We start from the raw sequence: 23,397 nt of genomic DNA, 5'->3' as shown, positions 1-23,397 counted from the left end.
ATATCCTCTGCGTACCATAGTACAAAACTACGGTCGCAAACGCGCTTGCCGTGCATGGCAATTATGGAATATCCCCTCAAAGACATCTATGAAGGAAGCCTTTGGCTTGCAGTGTGCATCTAAGGACTGAAATGATGACGACACAACATAAATTCAAATTAAATTAGGAAAGTTTAAGAGAACCATTCCTACAATTAAAATAAAAACTAGGCCTTTTTTAAATTTTAATTATGTATTTCAAAGTAGACGGTACAAGTTAAACCGGTCCGTATATGCTGGTGAATTTTTTTTCTGTTAAATATTCACGAACTTCTTCTTCATCCGGCCATACAATCTCTTCTATCCAGTCTATAAAGCTCGATACGCGCGTGTAAATGTTGGGATACGTGGGAGAGTGACAGCCGTAACTTTCAACTTCAACACCCGTTATATAGTGAACCGTAAAATCCGAGAATCCTGGATTACGAATTAGCGTCATTAAAGGACCTCCAGAATCCACCTGAAAAGATTTCATCGGTTATTAACAAATTTACTAACCTGCTTAATTAAGTATAGAAAAGTAAGACATGTCAAGTGTACTAAATCCATCTTCTAGAAGATTCCATTATGACATGTTTTTGTTTTGTCTTAAAGTATTTTATAAAGCCATAGTGGGGGTGTGCTATGGATTTCCCTATGAGATCGAATCAGGAATGTGTATATCCGTAGACGAAACCGATATACCTCAGCGAATTGAAGAGTTGAAATGGTAGGCCATAAGGAAAAAAATCCTTCTAGGGTGTTTAGATGCTAGAGTGGAGACCACGGGCCGGCAAGAACAGTGTAAGACGTTCTCTGCCAAGGAAGTCAGACTCTAGGAGCAGGCGCTTCGAACCGGTCTTATTGGAAATCTATGGGGAAAGCCAAGGTCCAGCAGGAGACCTGCTGAAGTTATGATGAAGATGATTATGTATGATTCAGGAGTTAAAACTTCCAGTAGGTTATAGATGTCGCTTATCATCAGACTGTGTATTTGCCACATTTAAGGCTAATGTCATCGGAAGACGGTGGGTACAGGCCGTTTTCAGCTGATGCCATTGGAAATATCTGTGAGATTCCTATGTCTTAACCATGGACGTCTTACAGCTGAAATAATGACAATTTTACATAGTTTAAAAATTGTTAAGTAGCTTACCTTGCAAGTGTCGTTACCAGAGTAGGTCGCACATATCTGTTGTGATATTTGATAAGATTCTGGTGTGTTAAGACTTTTAATTTTTTCCTCGCACGTTTTGGAGTCTATTAAATCTAAATCAGCGATTTCATATTGTGGTACATCCTTTGCATTTAAAGGTATTTTATCTGAAAAAAAATAGGGTCAGATAAATAACTATAAGTTAAGTTAAATTTTCCAAAAAAGAATTGAAAATACTATCAAAACCAATGTTAATATTAAATCAAAGGAGAGACAGCATGCGTTATGTAAAAATTAGATAGTCAGAAAATAAACGGTGTTTTAATAATAAATTAAAAATATTTAGAACTAATCATTATTGCATATATCTTATAATGTCATCGATTTTAGGAGATAAATATCCTGTAAAAGACTACATTAGTACATGGAGCTCGAAAACACGTTAGACATTGTTGGTTTACTTTCCGTTTTAGAGCCATGGCCATTTTATGGCATATATGTGTTATTACTGTGATCGAAAAGAAAAGTGAAATTGTCATTTAAAACTCCTCAGAAACTTAGGAATAAAGGAATATTTTTTCTAGGTTGTTAAACTGTTTATTAAAGGAAAGGATGAGAATAAGACAGCCTTGGTTATCATAGTGGTTGTGACGTACCCACGCCGCGTCGTCATGAGCAATATGCCCCGCCCACAGCTTTGGTCATTCTATATTTACTTACAAGATGTACAAATGACCTCTTTAAGGTCCAGGCTGTTTACACTCCATTCTTTTTCATTGAAATCTAGAGGGTAAGCCTATGTTGAGAGGTGAACGACCTGAGGCTGAAGCGGTGATGATGATAGACGCCGTAGGAGTTGTAGTTTTCCGTGGATTATACATATCGCTTAACATGTCAGTGTTTATATTGAATATTTACGGGATCATTGTTACTTTTGTTGCGTAAATTAAGAAAGATTTTAGAAATGACTTACCTGATTGCACCACTCCCCAACCAGCTTCGTAAGCCTTTCCAAATAGCTCCTCGTGATCGTTAGGCCAAACGCAAGATGGATTGGTGTACACTGTAAATGGGACTTTAACTTTTAACTCGATCAGCGCTATATCGAACTGCTTAAAGGGATGTCGGTAATTTTCATGAATAATGAAATTTTTTATATTCACGTCAATCGGTTTCTTCCCGTAATTATTCTGCATGAAAAAATATTTATTATTCAATCTGTAATACAAAATGTATGTACACAAAAATATATGCCAGATTTCCTTGACCACGAGACTCCAGAACGACTAAATCGATTCTATTCTTTTTTTAAGTTTCTTAACTCTCTAACCATGGTACCAATGATAAAAAAACAGATAATCGTACAGCGAAGAGTTTCAGAAAGTGATTTGACATTCGCACGTTTGACAGTTAATGTGTTGCATGCATATCATCTGTATCGGTTAGTATGAATCCAGGCCAGGGATAAGCAACCATTTTAATCAACGGGTCAATGTAAATTTATAAATTTTTTGGTGGGTCGCACATAACGTAACATTTATAGCTTACAAAATGTTATTTTTAATAAACATTAGAATAAGAAAATATACAATTGTCATGTAAAATAAAAATAAACAAGATATGAACGGAAAAACTAATAAACCTGAAAATTTTTAGGAATAATTGGCCCCATTTTTTATACACATACATATATAAATATATATATATATAAATATATATATATATATATTTATATATATATATATATATATTTTATATACATATATATATACACATATATATATATGTATATATGTTTATTATTAAACATATATACATATATATATATATGTATATGTTTAATAATAAACAATAATAAACAATAATAATAAATAATGTTTACTGTTGACAAGTACAGAGACTAATTTACTTTCTGGTTGCGAAGAACAGTTCTTTAAAAGCTGGGATGGAAAACAGACATATAGCCAAATGCCGTTATATAAATTCCACCTAAACATTAGTCATTCATATGAATAAATACAAAGGAAAAATACTTACAGAGTTTAAAATATTATTCGAGCCAAGTCTCACTATTTTCGGTGAAGGGTCAGCGACCCTTGCGTCTGTTGACGTAGCGCAATGCGCTGCGGTCAACATAAATCGGTCACTAATTAAGGCGCTTCCACACAAAAATATCCAAGCACCATTAACAGTTTTCCAGCCGATTGCGCCCTGTGAAAATATTCCGATTTACAACCACAATAATGAGTAGTGTTCAATACTTTGAGACTTATTAGCCATTGAGAATTTTGCATGGTAGGATTAGTTATATACCCATAAAGCTCAAGGAGTGAAATATAATCAACCATAATTAAAAAAAAAAGATATTTTTTTGGTTAAACTCAAACGAAATATTCTCTAAAAAACAAAAATCATTATTATCATTATTAACAAAGTGGTTTGAATTTTTTGTGGGTGAAGGTCCTTTGTTGCACTTGCCAGTGGTCTTCAGAACCTTAATGTCCCAGCGGCTATCAGTTTCATGCGCGATGTCGCTAGGCCATAATCACTTCAATTTGCCAAGTCATTGGACTATATTTACTTTCGTTCATCTACAAATCTCTTTATTCCTGATTCGATCTAGTAGAAACATCCTGAGTATAGACTCTTTGGCTCCAGTAACTTGATAACGATAATACTATACTAGAATTCAAAAAACTAATTTAATAGGATAGTTATAGAAAACTATCTATGCAATTAAACCATATGAGTAATACTCGTAATGGGAACAGGAATAAAATTGGTCATAATTGACGCAAGGCTTTTTAAATAAATTGTGAAAATACGTTACCGTATGAGGGAATCGCGTACTTGAAACTTCTTGGCCATTGTAAATAGCAAAGCTTACATAAGCGCCTTCTACACCTGTTTTGCCTTAAAACATAAAATCCAACTTGTTATGAAAGAATTGCTAAATATATTACAATCGATCTAGAAACAAACTTACATCTTATTTTTTTCAGGAGGACTTGATCGTAAAATTTCCTTTTCCATAATTCTTCGAGACATTCTGAAAACAAATATAATTTTAATTATAGTTTTTTTTATAACATATTTCTACGAAAACTAGTTGATGCTAAAACTAGCCTGTAATTCCTAATTTAACTATGCATATATTTTTATTTATTTAATATTACTGAATATTTAATTCTAGTAGGTCGATGTTAAGCAGTACTAGCTCAGCGGTAGAGAACTGAGACATGGGATCGTAAATCGCGGGTTCGATTCCTCGGTTTATAATCTTATATAATCCATATTTTGTTCATTAAAAAAAATTGCCACTGCTCACAAATTTCCAAAATAGGGTAGCAACGTACCATAACACCTTACTGCAATCCGGTAAATCCTTCTATAGATTGGGGGAGGCTTTTGCTTCATAGTGGGTGCCCAAACGCTGAAAAAGAAACTAGAGGAGGAAGAGAAAGAGTATGACGTTTGCAGCAGTACTTGTTATAAACTGTCTTAGCTATCAGCGTTCTTTTCCTTAGCGGAGGAGAGCAGAGAAATGAATAAAAGCTTTGGAATAGAAACGTGGATAGAAGAATTTGTGTTAGAAATTGAAGAATATAGATTGGGGCCCTTTACCCACTGTAAGATATACATACTTGTACCCAGTACGGCTATGTTACCGTTCAACGCTAGTATCGCTCAGTTCGGATTTATCGAGATTAAGCTATGGACGTGGTTACCATGTATCTATATATCTATCTATCACAATAAAAAAATTATATTTGGTAAATGTATATAGGAAGATCAAAAGAAATGAAAAAAAGACGTGGTACGCCGAGGAGAAGGTACGAAAGGCGGTGACAAGATTATTTTTTCCCGCCATCTATGTCAACAAGCTCCCATATTCATACAACATTCATAACCGTGCCTACATACACCGATTATAACATAGATTTTCATTGTATACATACAACAGACCTAATAGATAATGCTGGTAACTTAAGTTCGTACTTACTAACTTCACTTATGCGACGACCAGGCGCACTGAAGTCAGGCATCTCCTGTTCCATAACATCACATGAACTCGACTGGAATAGCTCATTCTCCGGCAATTCGTCTAATACTTTGAAAAGAAACTTTGTATTTTTTTCCACCGGTGTTAGCTTTAAAAGAGAAATGTGAATTAAATTTTATTAAAGTTATTAGATAAGTATTTTTTAAAATAAACGAACAACGTATATAATCGAAGTAAATAACGTAAGTAACAAAGTTAGCGTTACGTAAATAATAAATAATATCACTATAAAAAGTAGTACCAGTTCGAGATTTGGTTTATAGGGTAATGTAATGGCTTCTATTACTGACATGCGTACACTTTTAGCGTTTCCTAATCTTTATTTATTACATATTTTATTAAATGCTGAAACCTTTGGTAAGTTTTAAAAATGTTGTAAATTTATTTTTATGGAAACATTATTTTTTTTCCTTGACTATCTTATACTACTATTTCAATATTGGTGCAGTCAGCATTTAAAAAAATTTCCTTAAAAATACAATAAACAGGTTACGTTACCCGGCGATAAATATTGCACATCAACCGTTGAAAAGCGACAATCAGCTAATATCGGCTTCGTAGAGCACTATCTCTTTCTCACACTACCTATGTGATGTTTTGTCAGTCATTGTATTTCGTGCGACAGAGATAACGCTCTACGAAGCCGAAATTAGCCGATGGTTTTATTCTAAAGGTCGATGTGCAATATTTATCACCGGGTAATTCTGTACCAAAAGTAAAACAAAAAGCAATATTTTCTAATTATTACATGTTTCAAAGGCATACTAACTGTTTCGTTTCCTTTTTGCTTCTTATGTGAAATAAAAACCGAATAAGCGGAGACTTGAAGGTATGTAAACAGGTGAAAGGACACTGAAATAAGAGAGAAAGAGGGATGTTAAAGTAAATTTTAGATTAGGTCGTGATTTTGTGTTAATCTCCAGTAGCCTTATAAAATTACATTCAGAATATAGTTTTTATTTCGTTAAAGACAGACCCATCTGAAAAGCCTACTGCAAAATGAACCAAGTTTGATGAGAATTTACAGAAGATCCAATATAGAATATATATTTATTAGTCTTCCTGGACTATTCATAAGAGTGTATGTCTCCTTCATCTCTCTCCCCTTTACCCTGTTTTAGGCAGTGGTTAAACATGAAAGAATGTATTATGGCAGATTGTAAATCCTATATTACTTGATATCAACGGTCTTATAAAATCAAGTTGGCAATAATTAAAACAAGAAGACAAGGAAGGAAAATGCACCGAAATCAATTATGACATTACGTGTAACGTAATTATTTATTATGAACTAATTATAAGGAAAATAAGACGAAAACTATTAAATAACAAAATACATAATACAAATTCCTTGGTAATAAACATACGGGTAAAGAAAAATGAATAGTCAGATGTATAGCTAAATGAAAAACTAACACGGCTAGTCTGATTCGGGTAATCTTATTTCTATTATTTTTGTTAAGGCACGAAAAACGTTTTTGATTAGATCAAAATGAAGAAAGCGTGTAATGATGATTATATATAAATCAAAGTCGTACTGGTTATAATCAAAAGTATATAACTCAAGAACAATAGTACCAATTATAAAGATTTTGTGTTTTTATATTTGTCTTCGTTCGGAATGTGATAATAAGCATTAAAATGTAACATTCATTATTAAACAAAATATAATCGAAAAAAACAAGTAGCGGTCCCACACGAATTAAAATCAAAATCGAATAAGCTGTTACAAGCATTTTCGGATCGTCAATTAACATAAAATGTCAGTATTATTAGTCCTACAGGTAGCTAGGATCAACATCTAGAAAGCATTTTTGTTGCGAAAAGCCGGCGAGAAACTCAACAGTTGCTCTTTGCTTATATAGTTTCATAAAGTGCTTGACAATAATTAGCTTTCTTAGTAAACGTAAACAACATATAATTCAACGCATTAACATCAGTATAGTATTATTGGAATAAGATTATATATACAGCTATTTAATGTACCAAATGTAACAAACGTCACTATAATATAATCTATTTTAAGGCAATGTTCGAGGTACGCAGAGCCGAATTGGACTGCCAATCGAATGCCGGCTTTTCTTACACTTTTAATAATACCTATATATATGTCCATTAAAATAATAGACCCCAATATATGTTAAGTTTTATAACACCACGCATCCTACAAACGTAATTTATAAATTTACACAATTATTAATTTGAATATGAAAACATAAATTATTAAAAATTTTGCGTAAATTTCACAATCGGAAACCTGCACATTCATTGGTTGTTAAGCGGATCGAAGTTTGCGAAGTCAGCTAGTAATCAGAAATATAGTATCAAGTATAGTATCATAAAGCAATACAATAAAAATATAATCATTTTATTACTAAACTAAAGTATAGGAAATAAGAAACTTGTTATGTAAGTCGTTATTATTTAAGTTTAGGCCACTAAATAAATAAATAAAGTTATAGTTCTGACATATTTACGTTATATTTTTTATTATCTAATGGCCTCCGACAAGCCAATAACTTTTGACAGCTAGTTATAAAAATAAATATAATACGCACCTAAATAAATAGTCACCATTAATAACATCGTGTACTAGGAATTGTAATCCACTTTGTAATTCTTTGTCGCAACAAACGCGCGTATGACAAGACGTCAGCACTTGAAGTAAGAAATAACCTACAAAAATTTTGAATATAAAGGTTCATAGTCATTGGCGATAGATTATTTTGTCTAAGCGTATATTATATGCTATACCAGTGCATATAATCCAAACAATATTCGCTTGATGCTTTTATATGAAGACTTATTTACAATACGCTGGGCAAAATAAAAACTAATGAAAAACAGCGAGAAAAAAAATTTAACCTATTTGTTTCTTTTTCAAAATTCAATCGTTTTAATGCGAAAAGAATCTTCCGATATAATGTAAAAAATCAAACATAATTAAAAAAAATAGAACTTTAATTAAGTAATAAGTTCATTTAAAAGCGTTATGTAGCAATAAAATAGTAGCAGTTTATTCATTTTGTATATTACAGTGTACTTTTCATTTTTGAACTGGACTACTGTTTATATCAGCTTTACTTGTCTCTAACTTCCTATTTATATCCAATCTTTTTTTAGTGTATATCACTCTACGAGATATGTGCTTAGTGACGAGAGTTTTGTAAAAAAGTATGTTTTATTGTAATTCTGAAGTTATGCATACTGGAGGCTTTTTTCTACCGTTCGTATGGGAAATCTGTGGGAAAGTTTCCATATCTATGTCCAGCGGTGGACATCTTACAGCAGAAATGATGGACATAAATTATTTTTTATCCTATTACTCTTTTTGATTGACACCGTAAATCAAATATTTATGTAACTAAGGCATTCCCCAAACTAGATTATTATTACCGGAATATTTTATAGTTTGTTATAAATCTCATACACAATACGGGATACAATAATAGCGCTATAACTTTCCTCTCGAGCACAAAGGCGTTTATTCTGTATATTCATCACTAGTTTAACATAAGCATAATTCACCGTGCCACGAAGAGGACTATTCTTGAGATTTCTCCGGGGGATCTGGAGAAGACTGAAAGCATCAGAAGGTGGGTAGGTCATATGGCGCATAGAGCAATGTCCCCAGCAGCCTTAAGCTTTTGGAGTGGAGATACAGACCGGAAAGCTTAGCTTAGGACGTCCACCTGGTGTATAGACGACCTTGTTAAGGTCATGGGAAGACAATTGATACAAGCTGTTTCGAACTGCTCGCACTGTATGTCCTGCAGATGAAAAAACAAGCATAAATTAAAGCCATTTATACAATAATGGAAACAAGAACCAGTTTATAAATTAAGTGTCACCTTGCCACTTCGCCAACTATTGACACTGTACAGCAGTATTTTTTAATCTTTTACGTTCCATGCTATACTTTAACCTTTATACAACTCTTCCGCGTCCATATATATATGTATTTTATATTAAAGATAAAGGGTTAAACTTTTGAATTGCCCCCTTCAATAATCAAACTGCCTCCTTTTGGGAAGTGGGCCCCACGCTATGAAACACTGATGTACATATTTTGAAGTATTAAAGTTAAACTAAATATTATTTAGAGTCAGTGAGCAAGGTACATGACATCGGTATGTTAGTGGTCTAACAGGTCTATGGCAAGGTCAGTACTTGTGTAAAACATTACTTTGTTTATAATCATCGGTTAGCTGTGACGCCTGCTTAATCGTGGGAATTTTTTAACTCGTGGTGATCAAAATGAATTATTGTAATATTAGAATTAAAACATTGTTAAACGTATTTATGGTATATCTATGTCTTTAAATTATTGGTGGCTAATACTGTATCATTTTCAAATCCAAGCTGAAACACACACACATATATATATATATATATATATATATATATAACTTCAAATATTATATATAAATAACTTCAAAATTTGACATGTTTATATATATATATATATAACAATAAAGTTCATCTAGTAATATACTAACCCATGACGATATTTCTGAAAACATGAAGCGTGGAATCTGGAAGGATATTCATTATATAGGTGGTGGTCAGGATGTTATGAAATTCCCGCAAAAAGTTGCGGGGGCTTACATTAACAAATATAAAGACCTTATGGGATAAAACTCTAAGAGTCAGGCGACTCTGTGTTTGGCACTAATCGGTGTAACATTACTCCTGAGGATGCCCCGTGGAGGGGTGAAACATGTGTTGAGTGATTTAACAGTAGCAGTTGTGTAATTCGCATTGTTTGCCGCATGCGCATTTATCTACGGGCTGGCGGGCGGTGCACTTTGTTGCACGACTGCCGCTGCATGTGCGGAAATGGTTAAATATTGGTCCTTTTCTTACTTATGTTCAAAATTACTTATAATAACAGGCCTTGAGAAGAAAGCGTGGGACAACCAGTACTATATATACATATAAAAGTATAAACATATACTTTATTTTATAAAACATGTTTATATAATATGTGTGTAAATTTTAACAGTACACTAGAAATCTAATGTACATAAAACGGTTTTAAGTTTATAAGGATGTTTGTTGATTATTATTCTTAATGACGAGACATCAAACAAGATAACCTTATGAATCGTGAAGTAATGATAACTGTAGAAAGGTTAGAATATTTGTCATATTATAAGATTCACGCGGTATGTGGTAGATATGATTTTAATACTAAATAGGTACATATATTATTTTTATTTATTTACATAATTTGTAACTTTATATCATTTATAGCGATCAAATATGTTTTTCAAGAGAACGTCAGATGATCAAAATTCAAGACAAAGCAGAATTAAATAGTTACCCTATGGTGTTATCCGCAAAATTTAAATAAAATACGATCTGATCCAAAACGAGCCAAAAAAAACATAATAGACAGAGCGTTATTTTCACAAATATGACTTCGATTTAACTCTGTTAGAATAACACACTAGCAAGTTGTATTATCATTCAAAAATATCTCTATAATACTCGTATGTTAGAATTTTTTAAAGTATTTATTTTATGGTCTTTTTTCATATATTGTACAGTAACTATAATATATTACAAAGGAGTTTAGGAGGGCTGTGGTAGCACAGTAATAACGGTTGAGACTTGCGATCGAAGGTCGCGTATTCGTTTCCTAGGATATAATTTTAAAATCATCATATACAAGTTTCAATAGGATTGGATAGCAGCGTCTTCTGCGAACCATAATATCGATCTACGATCGCCAACCCGTCTGCCAAGAATGGCGATTATGGTATATTCCACCATAGATATCTTTAGCAGAGGCCTGTGTCTAGCTGTGGGCGTCTATGGCCTGAAACGCCAACGACAAGGAAGTATTTAGTAGAAACGTACACAATGTGTTTCTACTCAGTCTCAGCTATATGAAAAGTGTAAAATTCTTCCGCTTGTCATAAATAGACGTTCTTATGTAATTCAATCAATGGAAACTACAATATACTGTTTTTTATACTTTTACTTTTTTTGTTTTATATCTGTACACGCACAATTGTATTTATGTTATGTGGCGTGATACGTATTTGTATTTATCTATCTAATATTTAATTTAAAATATTGTACATATCCTGTTTAAAATCTATGAGGGTGGCTTATATCCATAACATGACGTCATCTCACTGAAATAATATTTATGATGATATATATATATATATATATATATATATATATATATATATATATATATAGATGAGGTGCTTTATTTATTCTTAGGTGCTTTTTTACAGATAGCTCGGTCAATTACAAAGTACAGAGTAGACGTGAAAAAGGAACAGGGGTATTATGAAAGGATGTGTGGTGAGAATTAATTCTAAATTCAAAAATAAGAAATAAACTAAGCGAGTTTTGGCCATAAGTTTATTTTGCATTATTTATTATGTTTTGGGTGGATTTTATTACCAATAGAGACATATTTAGAATAGCGTTGGATTTGAAAAGAAAACGAAATCCTTTTAATAATTCCATATAGCTTTTTGGTTTAAAAACGTTAATTCAAAAGTTTGAACACTAATTAAAAATTACTTAGTGATATTATATCTTGAAAAATAATCCTTTTCCCAAACAATACTCTCGATCCAATCTGCGAAAGTCGACACTTTTGTGTAGACGCTTGGCATGTTGGCACGGCCGCAGCCGTAGCCGAAAGAAGTGATTCCAAGAAGGTACTGCATCTTCCAATCAGTAAAACCAGGAATTTTAATATGCATTTGCAGCGGACCACCGGAATCACCCTGGAAATAGAATATAATTAGATTTTGTTAAAGTCACGCACCAACCAAAGAGGTCTATTTATTATATTTATTTATTTATTTACTTTATTGGAGATAAACAAAACAAAAAGGCAGTAAGAAAGTACAAACTTAGAAACTTAGAAAAATAAAGTTACAATTGTTACCTTATAACTATCTCACTAAGAACATTTAATGATTTAAAGTCAAACAATGACAAAACAAATAAATAAAAAAAAAACATTTCTAAACAGGGATCAGACATCCAGCGCATTCTGCATATCGCAATCGCAATAATTACGGGTCACAGCAAGCCGTCACGTACCAATGAGATTTAAATTGTATTGTATGTACTCAATAATTTCGAAGGTCAAGGAAAAGATGAAGAGAGAAAGAATGAGAGTTCTACTATAAAAGGAAGAGGAGAAAGATTAGTGAAGAAATTATTACAATTAGGTTTTTTTAACCTCTCCTGGCAGGTGTGGGGCATGGATGTTACAACTCGGGTATAGGATTCATGACTTTGCTGTACTCTTTTAAGAGAAGACTAATAAGACTAACTATTTAGTCTCATTCTTTTCTATGGTATTTTGTACTACTTTTAAGGAGAGTTGTAGAAATATAGGGCGACATCTGTAATCGCCCACCAGGAAGGCGATGCTGCCTTCTCTGAACCTCTTCCCCATCTCGACCTCGGAATCAAAGCGAAATCCTCCAAACGCAATATAGTATCTGCATGTTTACCAAATATATATAATTTTTCTTCAACGCTAAAATTGATTTCTACTACTAGACGTCGAATTTTTTAGTGGGCAACTGTTTATTGACACGTTGTTTATTAAAGTATTTGTTTAAATTTGTATTCTTGGCGAGAACTTCAGTTTACGTGGCTATGGTATTTCATGCGCAACTTACAAGTATTCCTTTATATATATATTTATATACATATACTATTAATTTAGTAAATCTTACAGAAAACCACGTTCACGCTCGTCACCTAGCAACATACTATTTCTTCGTTAAAATTGATTTGTTTAATTAATAATGCATTAACATCTTTATTAATATACGTTACTGTAGTTTTTTAAAGACAAAGAAGTCAATGCAACTATTGTAATATATATCTTAACATTAAAAATTAAGACCATTATGTAATTAAATTTTATAACTTCGACACCTATAAAAAGACAAAGAAGATTACGTAATTACTTGACTTGAAATAGATTATTTTGATAAAATATAACGTATGCAGACAAAACACGTGTTTTTACCTGACAAGAGTCGACCCCACCGTCAAGGTGTCCAGCGCACATCTGGTGGTAGACCAGTCCTCTCCATAGCCTGTTGCGGCTGGATTGAAGCATACGGTCACAAGAGTTCACATCCACGACGTCCACTTCGGCGAATTGTAGTATAGGGTGTGCGTCGGTACCGTCTATAATTATTAACTTTTATATCATATCGGAATATCGTGGTTTTTTTTGTTACAATATATGAATGGTAGACGTGATCTTCCGTTAATTCGGTTACCTATGGTGATCACCATGCTGACTCAAGTCAGCATGGTGATCACCATAGGTAACCAGAGTACACAGAAAAATTGGTGACTGTATAGCATTTCAACGGAAGAGAGTCATCTACAGGACATAGGACAATACTTCAAATTAAATTTTAGATAGGTAGATATGTACATAAGTAGATAAGTAGATAGATAAATAGATCCACACACATTTGTATCACACCACAATAACACAAATATAACTGTTGTGTACGACATACAAAACATTTAAAAAATAATAGTGAAAACAAAAAATCTATATTGTAGTCTCCATCCATTGAATTATACAAAAACGCCAATATGACAAGAAGAAATGTAAACATTTCGTGTAGCTGAGTCAAGTTGTATAAATAATAAATACCAATACGAAATACAATCACGTCGTCGTTTCAGCCCATAGGTGCTTACTCAGAAATTTCTATGAGGACATGTACCATAATCGCCACACTTGGCAGACAGGTTGACGATGGCAGTGTGGTATTGAGATACGTATAGGACGCTGCTGCTTATCCTCTGGATACTTTTTAGTGAGCAGTGGAAGTCCTTTATAATTAATGTATAAAGGGTGATTTATATAAGACTTCATTCAAGGAATCGAACCCCCCGACATCGCAAGCCTCAGTCCTCTACCGCTAGGCTATTACCGCAGCTCATTTGCTGACAAAAACTGTGTAAAGTATTCACTCTGGAAAATGTTTTGTTAATTCATTTTATCAATTGGAATGCGAAGGAGCCCATAACTTCTGTCTATAGAAAAAGTTAGTAAAAATAAATAGTTTTTAAAACAATTTTAGCCCGAGTTTTGTAAACGATTTTTCTTACTATATTGTCGTTACATTATTTAATTTTTCTAAAAAGGCCTACTTTTGGATATTGTATACTATACCTTAGTTGACAGCAAATGGACTATACATTTATTTATTTATTTGAAGCTTTTACATGTACAATCTATATGTTTGTGTAGTATGTAGCATTTACTTGCAATTTTTGATTTTTTTTTATTAATCAAAAGAAACATTAATGCATATATGATAAATCACCTGTTGCAGTGACACCCCATCCGGTTAATATTGCTTTTCCTTGTACCTCGTGCATCTGATTTGACCAAATGCATGCGGGATGACTCATCATTGTAAACATTATCGGGGTCTCAAGTTCTATCACAGCAATGTCGTAATATTTTCTCGGAGGTCGATAGTATGGATGCACAATGAATCTTTTAATAAACGAGTCTTGTGGCGGCTTGTATTCCATGTCCTATGAAAAAAAAAACATAAAATGTATCTTGAAACAGTTAAAATTTACTTTATTGTAATAGTAATATATTGTATTACTTCATCTTCATTCAGACATGGAACATTCATTGCTAGATAAAGGTCTCTCATATAGATTTCCAATAGGACTGCCTGAATATATATATATATATATATATATATATATATATATATATATATATATATATATATATATATCGAGCGTTTTACGACGACTTTAACAAGATGGGAAATGGCTAACTGTTCTAAATGTTATGTGACCTATTCACTGCAACTTAAACTTGCTGATTAGCTGAGCTATGGCGGTTACTACTACAAGACCGACTACAAGAACACAAAATGTTATTAGATATCATGTTAACTATGGATGTAACTTAATCAATAAATAAAAATTTGTAAATTAAATAAAAAAATGTTAATAAATAAATTAAAATAGATGCTGCAATAAAAACCGATGATGTGCAAAAGAGCAACAAAATGTGAAGAATAAAAGAATATTTGAAAGTTGTAAGGTAAATAAAAAGAAATTGTGAAGAGTGAAGTAGGAAATGTAAATAAATAATAATAATACTAAAGAAGGTTATTTAACCCGACATTGTAACATCTCTGCTCCACATTAAGCAATGGGAACGGGCGTCCCACGAAACCGGGGGCCATTAAAGTCAAAAAAACAAAGCAATAGATCATTTAAAAAGATTTCTTAAAACACGAATATTGAATATCATTACTACTTTTTAAAAGATGTTATAGACCTCTTTCTTCTGCAGCAAATGTCTGAATTAGATAACTTAAAAAAAGAAGGATGAAGTGATAAAACTGCAATGACATAGATGTTCCACTTCATGTCGTGACTCGCCTTACAGTTTAATGACATTACTATTACCTTAAACGAAATGTTTGTGACCCCGACTCGAACCATTTTGGGCACGGGGTCGACTATTTTGATATCTCCTCGTTTCACGCGCGAGCAATGGGCGGCTGTGATCATAAATCTCTCCGTAACGAGCGAGGCGCCGCACTTGAACACCCACGAATCGTTCACTCCTTTCCAACCGACTGCGCCCTGGAACAATTGAAATATATGTAATAGTCTTAACCATTATTTTCGCCCGATCGAACTTTCTGGAATATTGAACATGCAATGGTGATATAATATTGTTTTTAGCTAATAGACGCCCACTTTTGCGCAAAGATCTCTCTTAAAGATCGCTGCGATGACCAGTACTGCGCTGATTCTGCTGCTTCCTACAATCACAACTATGTCGTCGGTTCATCCGTGCAACCGATGGCCATTGGTACCCGATTGGCGACCACAAGCCGGTAGACTGTGAAGGTATTGGTACACTTTGTCCAAGAAATTAAACAATTTGTTGGAAAGTTTGTATTAATTCTAAGAAAGGGACTAATATAAAGCTACTTCCGCTATGCAGCAGTAGTCGTGCAAAATATAGTATGGATATCGTTGTTTCAGCCCATAGACGCACTCTCTGCAAGGCCACCCACAAAGGCTTCTCAAGGCGAATATACGATAATCACTAAAAATAGTCGCGCTTGCAGGCAGATTGATGATGGCAGTGTGATATTATGGTTCGCAGAGGACGCTGCTGCCCATCCTCTGGAAACTTATTTGTGAGCAGTCGCAATGCTATATAAATAATACACAAAGTGTAAATTACATATAAGACTGTATCCCGGGAAACGACCCCGCGATCAACTATTGCAAGTCTTATTTTTTTACCTCTTACTACCTCTGTTCATTGTTAATATAAAAATATATTAGCTTAAAATTTGAGATGTCGTAGAAGTTTTTAATGGCATGCAATAGTCAACCAAAACAATAATGTTTAAATTAATTTAAAAAAACGTATTTTATTTTGTACTATTCTTTCATTATAAAAACAATTTTTTTCAATACCATGTGAGGGAATTGTCCCTGAACTGCATCCGTGCCACCAATAATAACAGTCAAACTAGGGTCAAATTCCAGACCACCTGTAAAAACAAGAGTTGACTTGTATAAGTTTTAAAATGTTCCTATAGTCCGAAAATTTAAATATATAAATAATGTAATATGTAAATTAATAAATGAATAAATAACTTTACTCAATAATTGACTATACAGATTTAATTATAATTTATACAAATGTGTTCTGGCGATAATTAAAACAGTCATCTACAATCGAAAGCTAAGCTTGAACTTATTATGAGTAATAATAATATACCATAAAATAATTATTTCACATATTTGTAACATAGGTTATATTTGCAAATGCCGCAACATACGTAATACTGATAATTCTCGCACCGTACGAATATGTCTTTTAGGACTCAGTAACTTCGAACGTCGTCGATAGATGGCGTTGTCACACAATTAAATCGCAGTATGGTCAAGTGCGTGTCATACAAAATTATTACTCTCTGTTAAGATGGCAATTAGCAAAGAAGAATGATGAAGGCTCACAACACTTTTCGAATAAAAATAAATGCTGTTTAGGTTGTTGCTTTATATCATTCTTTTTTTTTATTTTGAACACTTTTATCGTACAATTATACATACGACTTTAGAAATTATTTTACCAATTACAATACTGATTTTTTTTACGAGAAAGCGCAAATATTAAATAAATATAAATACTTTTTTGTCTGAAATGATAGTGACAAACGAATCAATAGTTAAAAAGTAAAATACGGTCACGAAAAAGGTTTTAATATAAAGACTTACATCTTATATGTCTCACTAGCATCTGATCATAATATCGCATCTGCCATAAATATTCGAGGCACTCTGTAAAAAAAATCATATAAATATAATTGTTTTTTAAAAAAACATTTATTTGCTATTAACTCTAGTCATACAGCAAGCGTTCGTTTATAGGTTCTTCGATTTTATCAAATTTTTTGATCAAATTTTTGTGCAGTAAATAAAAAAAAATCAGTCAAGTTGGATTATAATTAACGAAATTACCAATATGTAGAGCAAAACTTATGTTTGCAAATTAAGAACTCACTTATTTCACTTATCCTCCGCCCGGGCGCTTCAAAATTTGGTTTCTTGGACGATACTGGATCGCATGAGTTGATATCAAAATTGTCGAACTGGTCAAGCACTGTGAATAAATTTGCAGCTGTTCTCGACACTAACGACACCTGTGGACATTAAAATATTCAAACGGTTTTGAGGGGTATTTTTACTACAGATCAACATTACGATCTAGGACAACATAAGAAGCTTACCTACGAGAAGAACAGATAACTTTATCAAAGTTTTTGGGACCCGCTAGATGAAAATCGCTTTATATCAGTGTTATTGGAAACCTATCAAGGATGTCTAAGTCTAGTAGTGAACTATGACTAAAATTATTATAAGTCTAAGTTGAGAGACCTAGCTGTTTAAACAGACGTTACGTTGAACAACAAAACGCAAGAGCTTTCGAGAGGAAACCTCAACTGGGCAGTTTTCGTTTTTTACTGAAGTTATTTAGACTTTAAGCTTGAAGGCGGCCTCAATAGCTTCGGCTCGAGTTGTTACACGATTCTTTAAACAGCTAAGTTGCTGCTATGTCATTAGCTTATTCATGTGGACGCTCTACTGAGTATCCATTGGTTAGGACTATCACTACAGACATGTTTATTACTTCGATTTGAAGGTGCTTGAGACGACCAAGCCACGGTTCGACCGGTTCCCAATATATATATATATATATATATATGTATATAAACAAGCAATGTTGGTAGCGCTATATTCTAGTTTCATTTGATATAATGAATTTATTTGACTATTGAGGTAAACCATTTTATATCATAACACGATATAATTGATAATTTCTCAGGGATAGATGAATAGTTTTTCTTGAGTAGGTCAACAGTTGTTTATTGCTCTTGGGAATTAAAATTGATTGTTGATGAAGACCCATACTCTGTCTTCATTATCATCATTTTAGTCCCACGACATTTACAACTGGACATAGGACTCTCCATATATGTACATTAAGATTATTTGGAAGCGGCTTGTATCTAGAGTCGTACGAAGACCATAACCAGGTCATATGTCCACCTTGCAGGTAGACCTCTTACATTGTGCTTGCTGATCCGTGGTTTTTATTCCATAACCTCAAGGTTTCAGCGTTCACTAGACCTTTACTATTAACAAAATTAGTATAATGATAAAGTACAGTGGTAAAACCTAACGAGCAACGTTTCTGTAGATTAAAAAATTCTAAAGCATTTACCTCTTGGGTGTTATTATTCGTATCATGGTTTAGTTTTTTTCCTCCTACGACGTCCGTATATGAATCTGATAAACCTGAGAAATATATTTATGTTTTAAATTGTATATAAGTTAAGCATAACGGAATAATCACTGGGAATATGTTTCAGTGGGAAAATCACAGGAATAACGTCAGTAATGAACATAAACATGTAAATAATGTATATGAAATATTGTTTAAATTAATATAATAATAAAAAAAGAAACTTATTAATATATATGTAACAATGTTTCTACTGTTGAAAATGTTTTCCACATAAACCATAGAATACTAGATATATCACCTTGAAATATATTTTATCTTACTTTTCATTTTATTATTTCGGTATTAAGTTTACTGTTACACACACACACACATATAAATATATGTATATATATGTGTACATATATATATATATAAATATATAAAACAGCACATCTACGTGAATAAGTGGAAAGCAGTGGTAGCTGGCGGTACATGACTGAGACTTGCGGTCGAAAGTCGCGAATTCAATTCCCAGGATATAAATCTCCTAATTCACACTTTGTACATTAATTGAAGAACTGCGACTGCTCCTAAAAAGCGATTTCAGCAGCAGCGTCATCTGAGTATTATAATACCATACTGTGATTGTCAACCCGCCTACTAAGTGTGGCGATTCTACAATCCAATATATATCCCCCATAGATATATTTAGGTGAGGCCTATGCCAAGCAGGGGGAGTCTATAGACTGAAATGAAAGAGACGAAGATAAAAAAAAGATTTCAATTTGTTGAAAAATGTGAACAGACATATATCATTAATAGGGGAAATACATATTAATTTAGGACGAATTGATAATTGTTTCGGAGAGAGCCTATTTATTTTACACGTCTTTTAACTTAGATACGAAATTTCAAAGGTCGTGCGTCATGTTAGTGTAATTCACTTTTTTCACACATTGCGCAATGACACTTAGTGCCTTATAAGCATTCTCTACCAATCAATTTAAATTTTATCATTACGGTACTAACTTTAAACGACTGTTTAAAAATATCGGTATATCATATATTTACTTTTAATTTTGCCGGACGCAAATGTCATCAACAAAACCTTTTTTATTTTGTTTTCAGTGGAGATAACTTGATGTTGTTTCTTGGTATCCCTCTGGGGGAGGATTGGGTTTTGTGCGATACCTTTCCATGAACTAGATCCTAACGTAACCTATTATTCCAAAATTTTTGAATCTGTTGGCTATCCTCTGAAAATTTGTTTTAAGAGCAGTGACAATTCAAACTAATTGATGAACAAAGTGTGAATTATATAAGACTGCATCATGGGAATCGAAAGCGCGATCTATCAATCGATCGAATTGATATTTAAGTAAAAACACTATTTACTTAAAAGTTGAAGTTAAAAAAAGTTGTTTTACGTATCGCGTTTTAATCACGCGAATTATAAACACAGATAATAATAAAAAATGAACAACAAAGTTGAAAATAATTATACACTTGCTTATATTATAATCTTTGCTGAAACTTATTATAGATTATTATTACAAAAAAATAAAACAATGTTTAACAGATTACAATTAAGTATGAAATTTTTTAAATACATACCAATAGTTAAAAGCAATGCAAAAGACACTCCGACAGTAGAGACGAACATTATTTTTAGTATTCTGTGCGGAGAGGCGTGCGTTATTTCTTAAACCTCCATTATTAATGCAGGCTCGAGGACGGCTGGTTTAAGAGGATAAACTGCAGCCGGTGAACCTGTCGATGTGTCGTCATACCTAGATATATACATTATATACATGCACAGTGGTAGCGTACTAATAAAATCACTACTATATAGGTTATACAGAATGATTGTTTATAGCTGTTAATACTTTAAAGCGGTGAATGTATAGCTCATTTGTCAAAGTGATAATTGTGAAATATATTACACTAATTATTTTTTTCTACCAGAATGCAACAGGCCAATAACCTCTAGTAATATAATGTGTCGAGACAGATAGTAAACAATAATTAATTTTCATATATAGCAGTCTGATTTTGGTAACGCTAGCGCTTCCTTTGCTAATATTTATTGAGTAATGTATGATTTATAAAACTATTCATTTTTGCTATTAAGCTCATGTGTAGAAAGATTTCAAATATCGAATGTTTGTTCTTAATTTAAATTTTTATTTACATATAGTGTAGATAAAAAATAAAAATCCAAGGTTGAAGTCCTGGAGTATATATATGTGACGGAAACATAGTAGCATATGACAACATGATAGCAGTAAGAACCGAAGAAAAAACTACACACGACAGGCTTGGTGGCCATTCAATTATTAAATACTGCTCAATTAAGACAACTTAATATACAGTGTTCAAAAATTATAGTAAAATCGTCACTTAGAACCGACAAGGGCCTGTTCCAAAAAATGAAAGTTTTAGTGCTTGAAAATCGTCGATTGATAATTAGAGACCTCGTTAATACTATTGCAATATAATTTGGCTGAGCTCAAACCATTTTGAAAGATGCACTAAACATCCCAAACGCGTCAAGCCTAGGTTAATCGATGTCATAGTGTATTGGTTCTTCGCGAGTTTTTGCAATAAACTCGACTTATATCGTTCCGCAACCACGTATTTGTCTGATAGGTAGGTTATATAGGTTTCGTGCGACTTCTGGCTATTCAGAAAACTTAAAAAACCAAGGCTGAGACGTCTTTTTGACAAGATTGAGGAATTACAAACATAATCGAATAAGGTCTTGAAAGCTATACAGGAAGAATACTATTGCAACTGTTTCGAGGACTGGAAAATACGTTGGTTAAAATGCTTGTTTTCCGACTGCGACTACTATAAAGTGGATGAAATTGATTTGGAAAATTATATACATGATTTACATTTTATTAATAATGTTACATTAACTTTAAATCATATTATTATAAGTAATAGGGAAAGCATAACACACATATATATATATATATATATGTATGTATATATATCTATATATATATATACATATATATATAATTAGGAATATAAAGTTACCCAGTCATTTAAGTCATGGGTTTAATAAATAAAAATAATTTTATATACGTATGTACTGCATGGTTTGTAAAAAACATGTTCTCAGTAACTAATATACGATAATAATAAAATGAATAACGATAAAAAATTACAAAAATTCACGCAATACAAGCATAATAAATACATTTGATGTGACAACAACCAATCATTAAACAAAATACATATATCTAGTTTATGAACAACGCTGAAATCATATGCAATAATTTAATTACAATGTGTTTCGAATGAATATATATATATATATATATATATATATATATATATATATATATATATATATATATATATATATATATATAATACCATGAGGGCTAAATCTTTATTGTTGAAAATAACTTTATGGGACTAAGAAACAGAAAGGGTATATATAAAACTTATTTGTAACAAAAAGTTTTAAAAGTTATTATTTTTTCTAATCATCCTGTATAAAGCTCTAAAATACGACAGGTCAATGACCTCTGCTCTGATTTTACGTAATTTATTATTTCTGAAGCCATTTCGATTTTTGAAAAAGATGTGACTTGCATTAATTGACAGCAAATGGGCATTCACACATATAAAGTTTTAAACTTATAAAGTACACTCATCCAGTGCAAAGTTAAAATTATTTTTTCTTCACCGTTTGTTAATAAATATCAGTGTTATAATTTACCCGAGTTTCGAACCTGTAGCCGCGGATTTTAAGTCAATGTCCTCAAGATATCCACTTATAATTATTGCATATAAAAATTAAACACAATTTACTTGCACACCATATGATTTGAGAAGCAAAACTGAAGCATTGTGAGAAAAATTTTTTTTTTTAAAAAACTCACACGATTAACTTTACGATTCTTTGCACCGAAACGGCATCGGTGTGACGGTCACGTGCACATAAACGCACACATGCAAGGAAAATGAGTGTCTTGTGCAAAGGGATAAACCAGTGCGTAATGTTTATGCAAATTGTACAGCGTGTTTTTCTTTATCACTTAACGTCAAGCTAATAATAGAATGAAGTCGCTCATATTGTTTTTAATGTAGAATACAGCAACAGATAAGTTTATTCGGACTAAATGAGAAGTATTTACAAAAACAATTTTCGTCTATATTGCAACATTGTGATCACAGTAACATTCGTTTCTACTTTCGATTGTGAACATAAAAGTGGTCAACTTAGTCAACAATCTTTATGCAGGCGATGAACATTTACATATTATAGATGTCATTACATTTTTTGAATTGATAAGATTTGTTATAAGGACACGTGGTCTCTCA

The 23,397-nt window shown here is 32.5% G+C and overlaps 2 protein-coding genes across 2 annotated transcripts; both read right to left on the bottom strand.

Moving 5' to 3' along the window:
* Positions 1–256: 256 nt before the first annotated feature.
* LOC137923508 (serine protease snake-like) lies at positions 257–5,324 on the bottom strand. The gene is made up of 7 exons (XM_068766768.1): positions 5,178–5,324; positions 4,161–4,223; positions 4,005–4,087; positions 3,212–3,385; positions 2,148–2,364; positions 1,175–1,341; positions 257–499 (listed from the first exon to the last, which is right to left on the bottom strand). The coding sequence occupies exons 1-7, from the start codon at positions 5,230–5,232 to the stop codon at positions 257–259; spliced, it is 1,002 nt and encodes a 333-aa protein (XP_068622869.1). The 5' UTR covers positions 5,233–5,324.
* Positions 5,325–11,766: 6,442 nt separating this feature from the next.
* LOC137923353 (serine protease snake-like) lies at positions 11,767–22,851 on the bottom strand. The gene is made up of 10 exons (XM_068766578.1): positions 22,793–22,851; positions 20,671–20,846; positions 19,054–19,127; positions 17,833–17,971; positions 17,547–17,609; positions 16,740–16,816; positions 15,708–15,887; positions 14,591–14,807; positions 13,264–13,427; positions 11,767–11,995 (listed from the first exon to the last, which is right to left on the bottom strand). Exons 2-10 carry the CDS (start codon positions 20,717–20,719, stop codon positions 11,783–11,785), a joined length of 1,176 nt encoding a protein of 391 aa, XP_068622679.1. The 5' UTR covers positions 20,720–20,846; positions 22,793–22,851; the 3' UTR covers positions 11,767–11,782.
* Positions 22,852–23,397: the final 546 nt, after the last annotated feature.

This window comes from Battus philenor, unplaced genomic scaffold, assembly GCF_028537555.1.
Source record: "Battus philenor isolate CCGP_79_NKW_IND1 unplaced genomic scaffold, ilBatPhil1.0.hap1 SCAF_21, whole genome shotgun sequence".
NCBI classification, from domain to species: Eukaryota; Metazoa; Arthropoda; class Insecta; order Lepidoptera; family Papilionidae; genus Battus; species Battus philenor.
The sequence above is the reverse complement of the archived record's forward strand: the minus strand, read 5'-3'. Positions and strand labels throughout refer to the sequence as shown.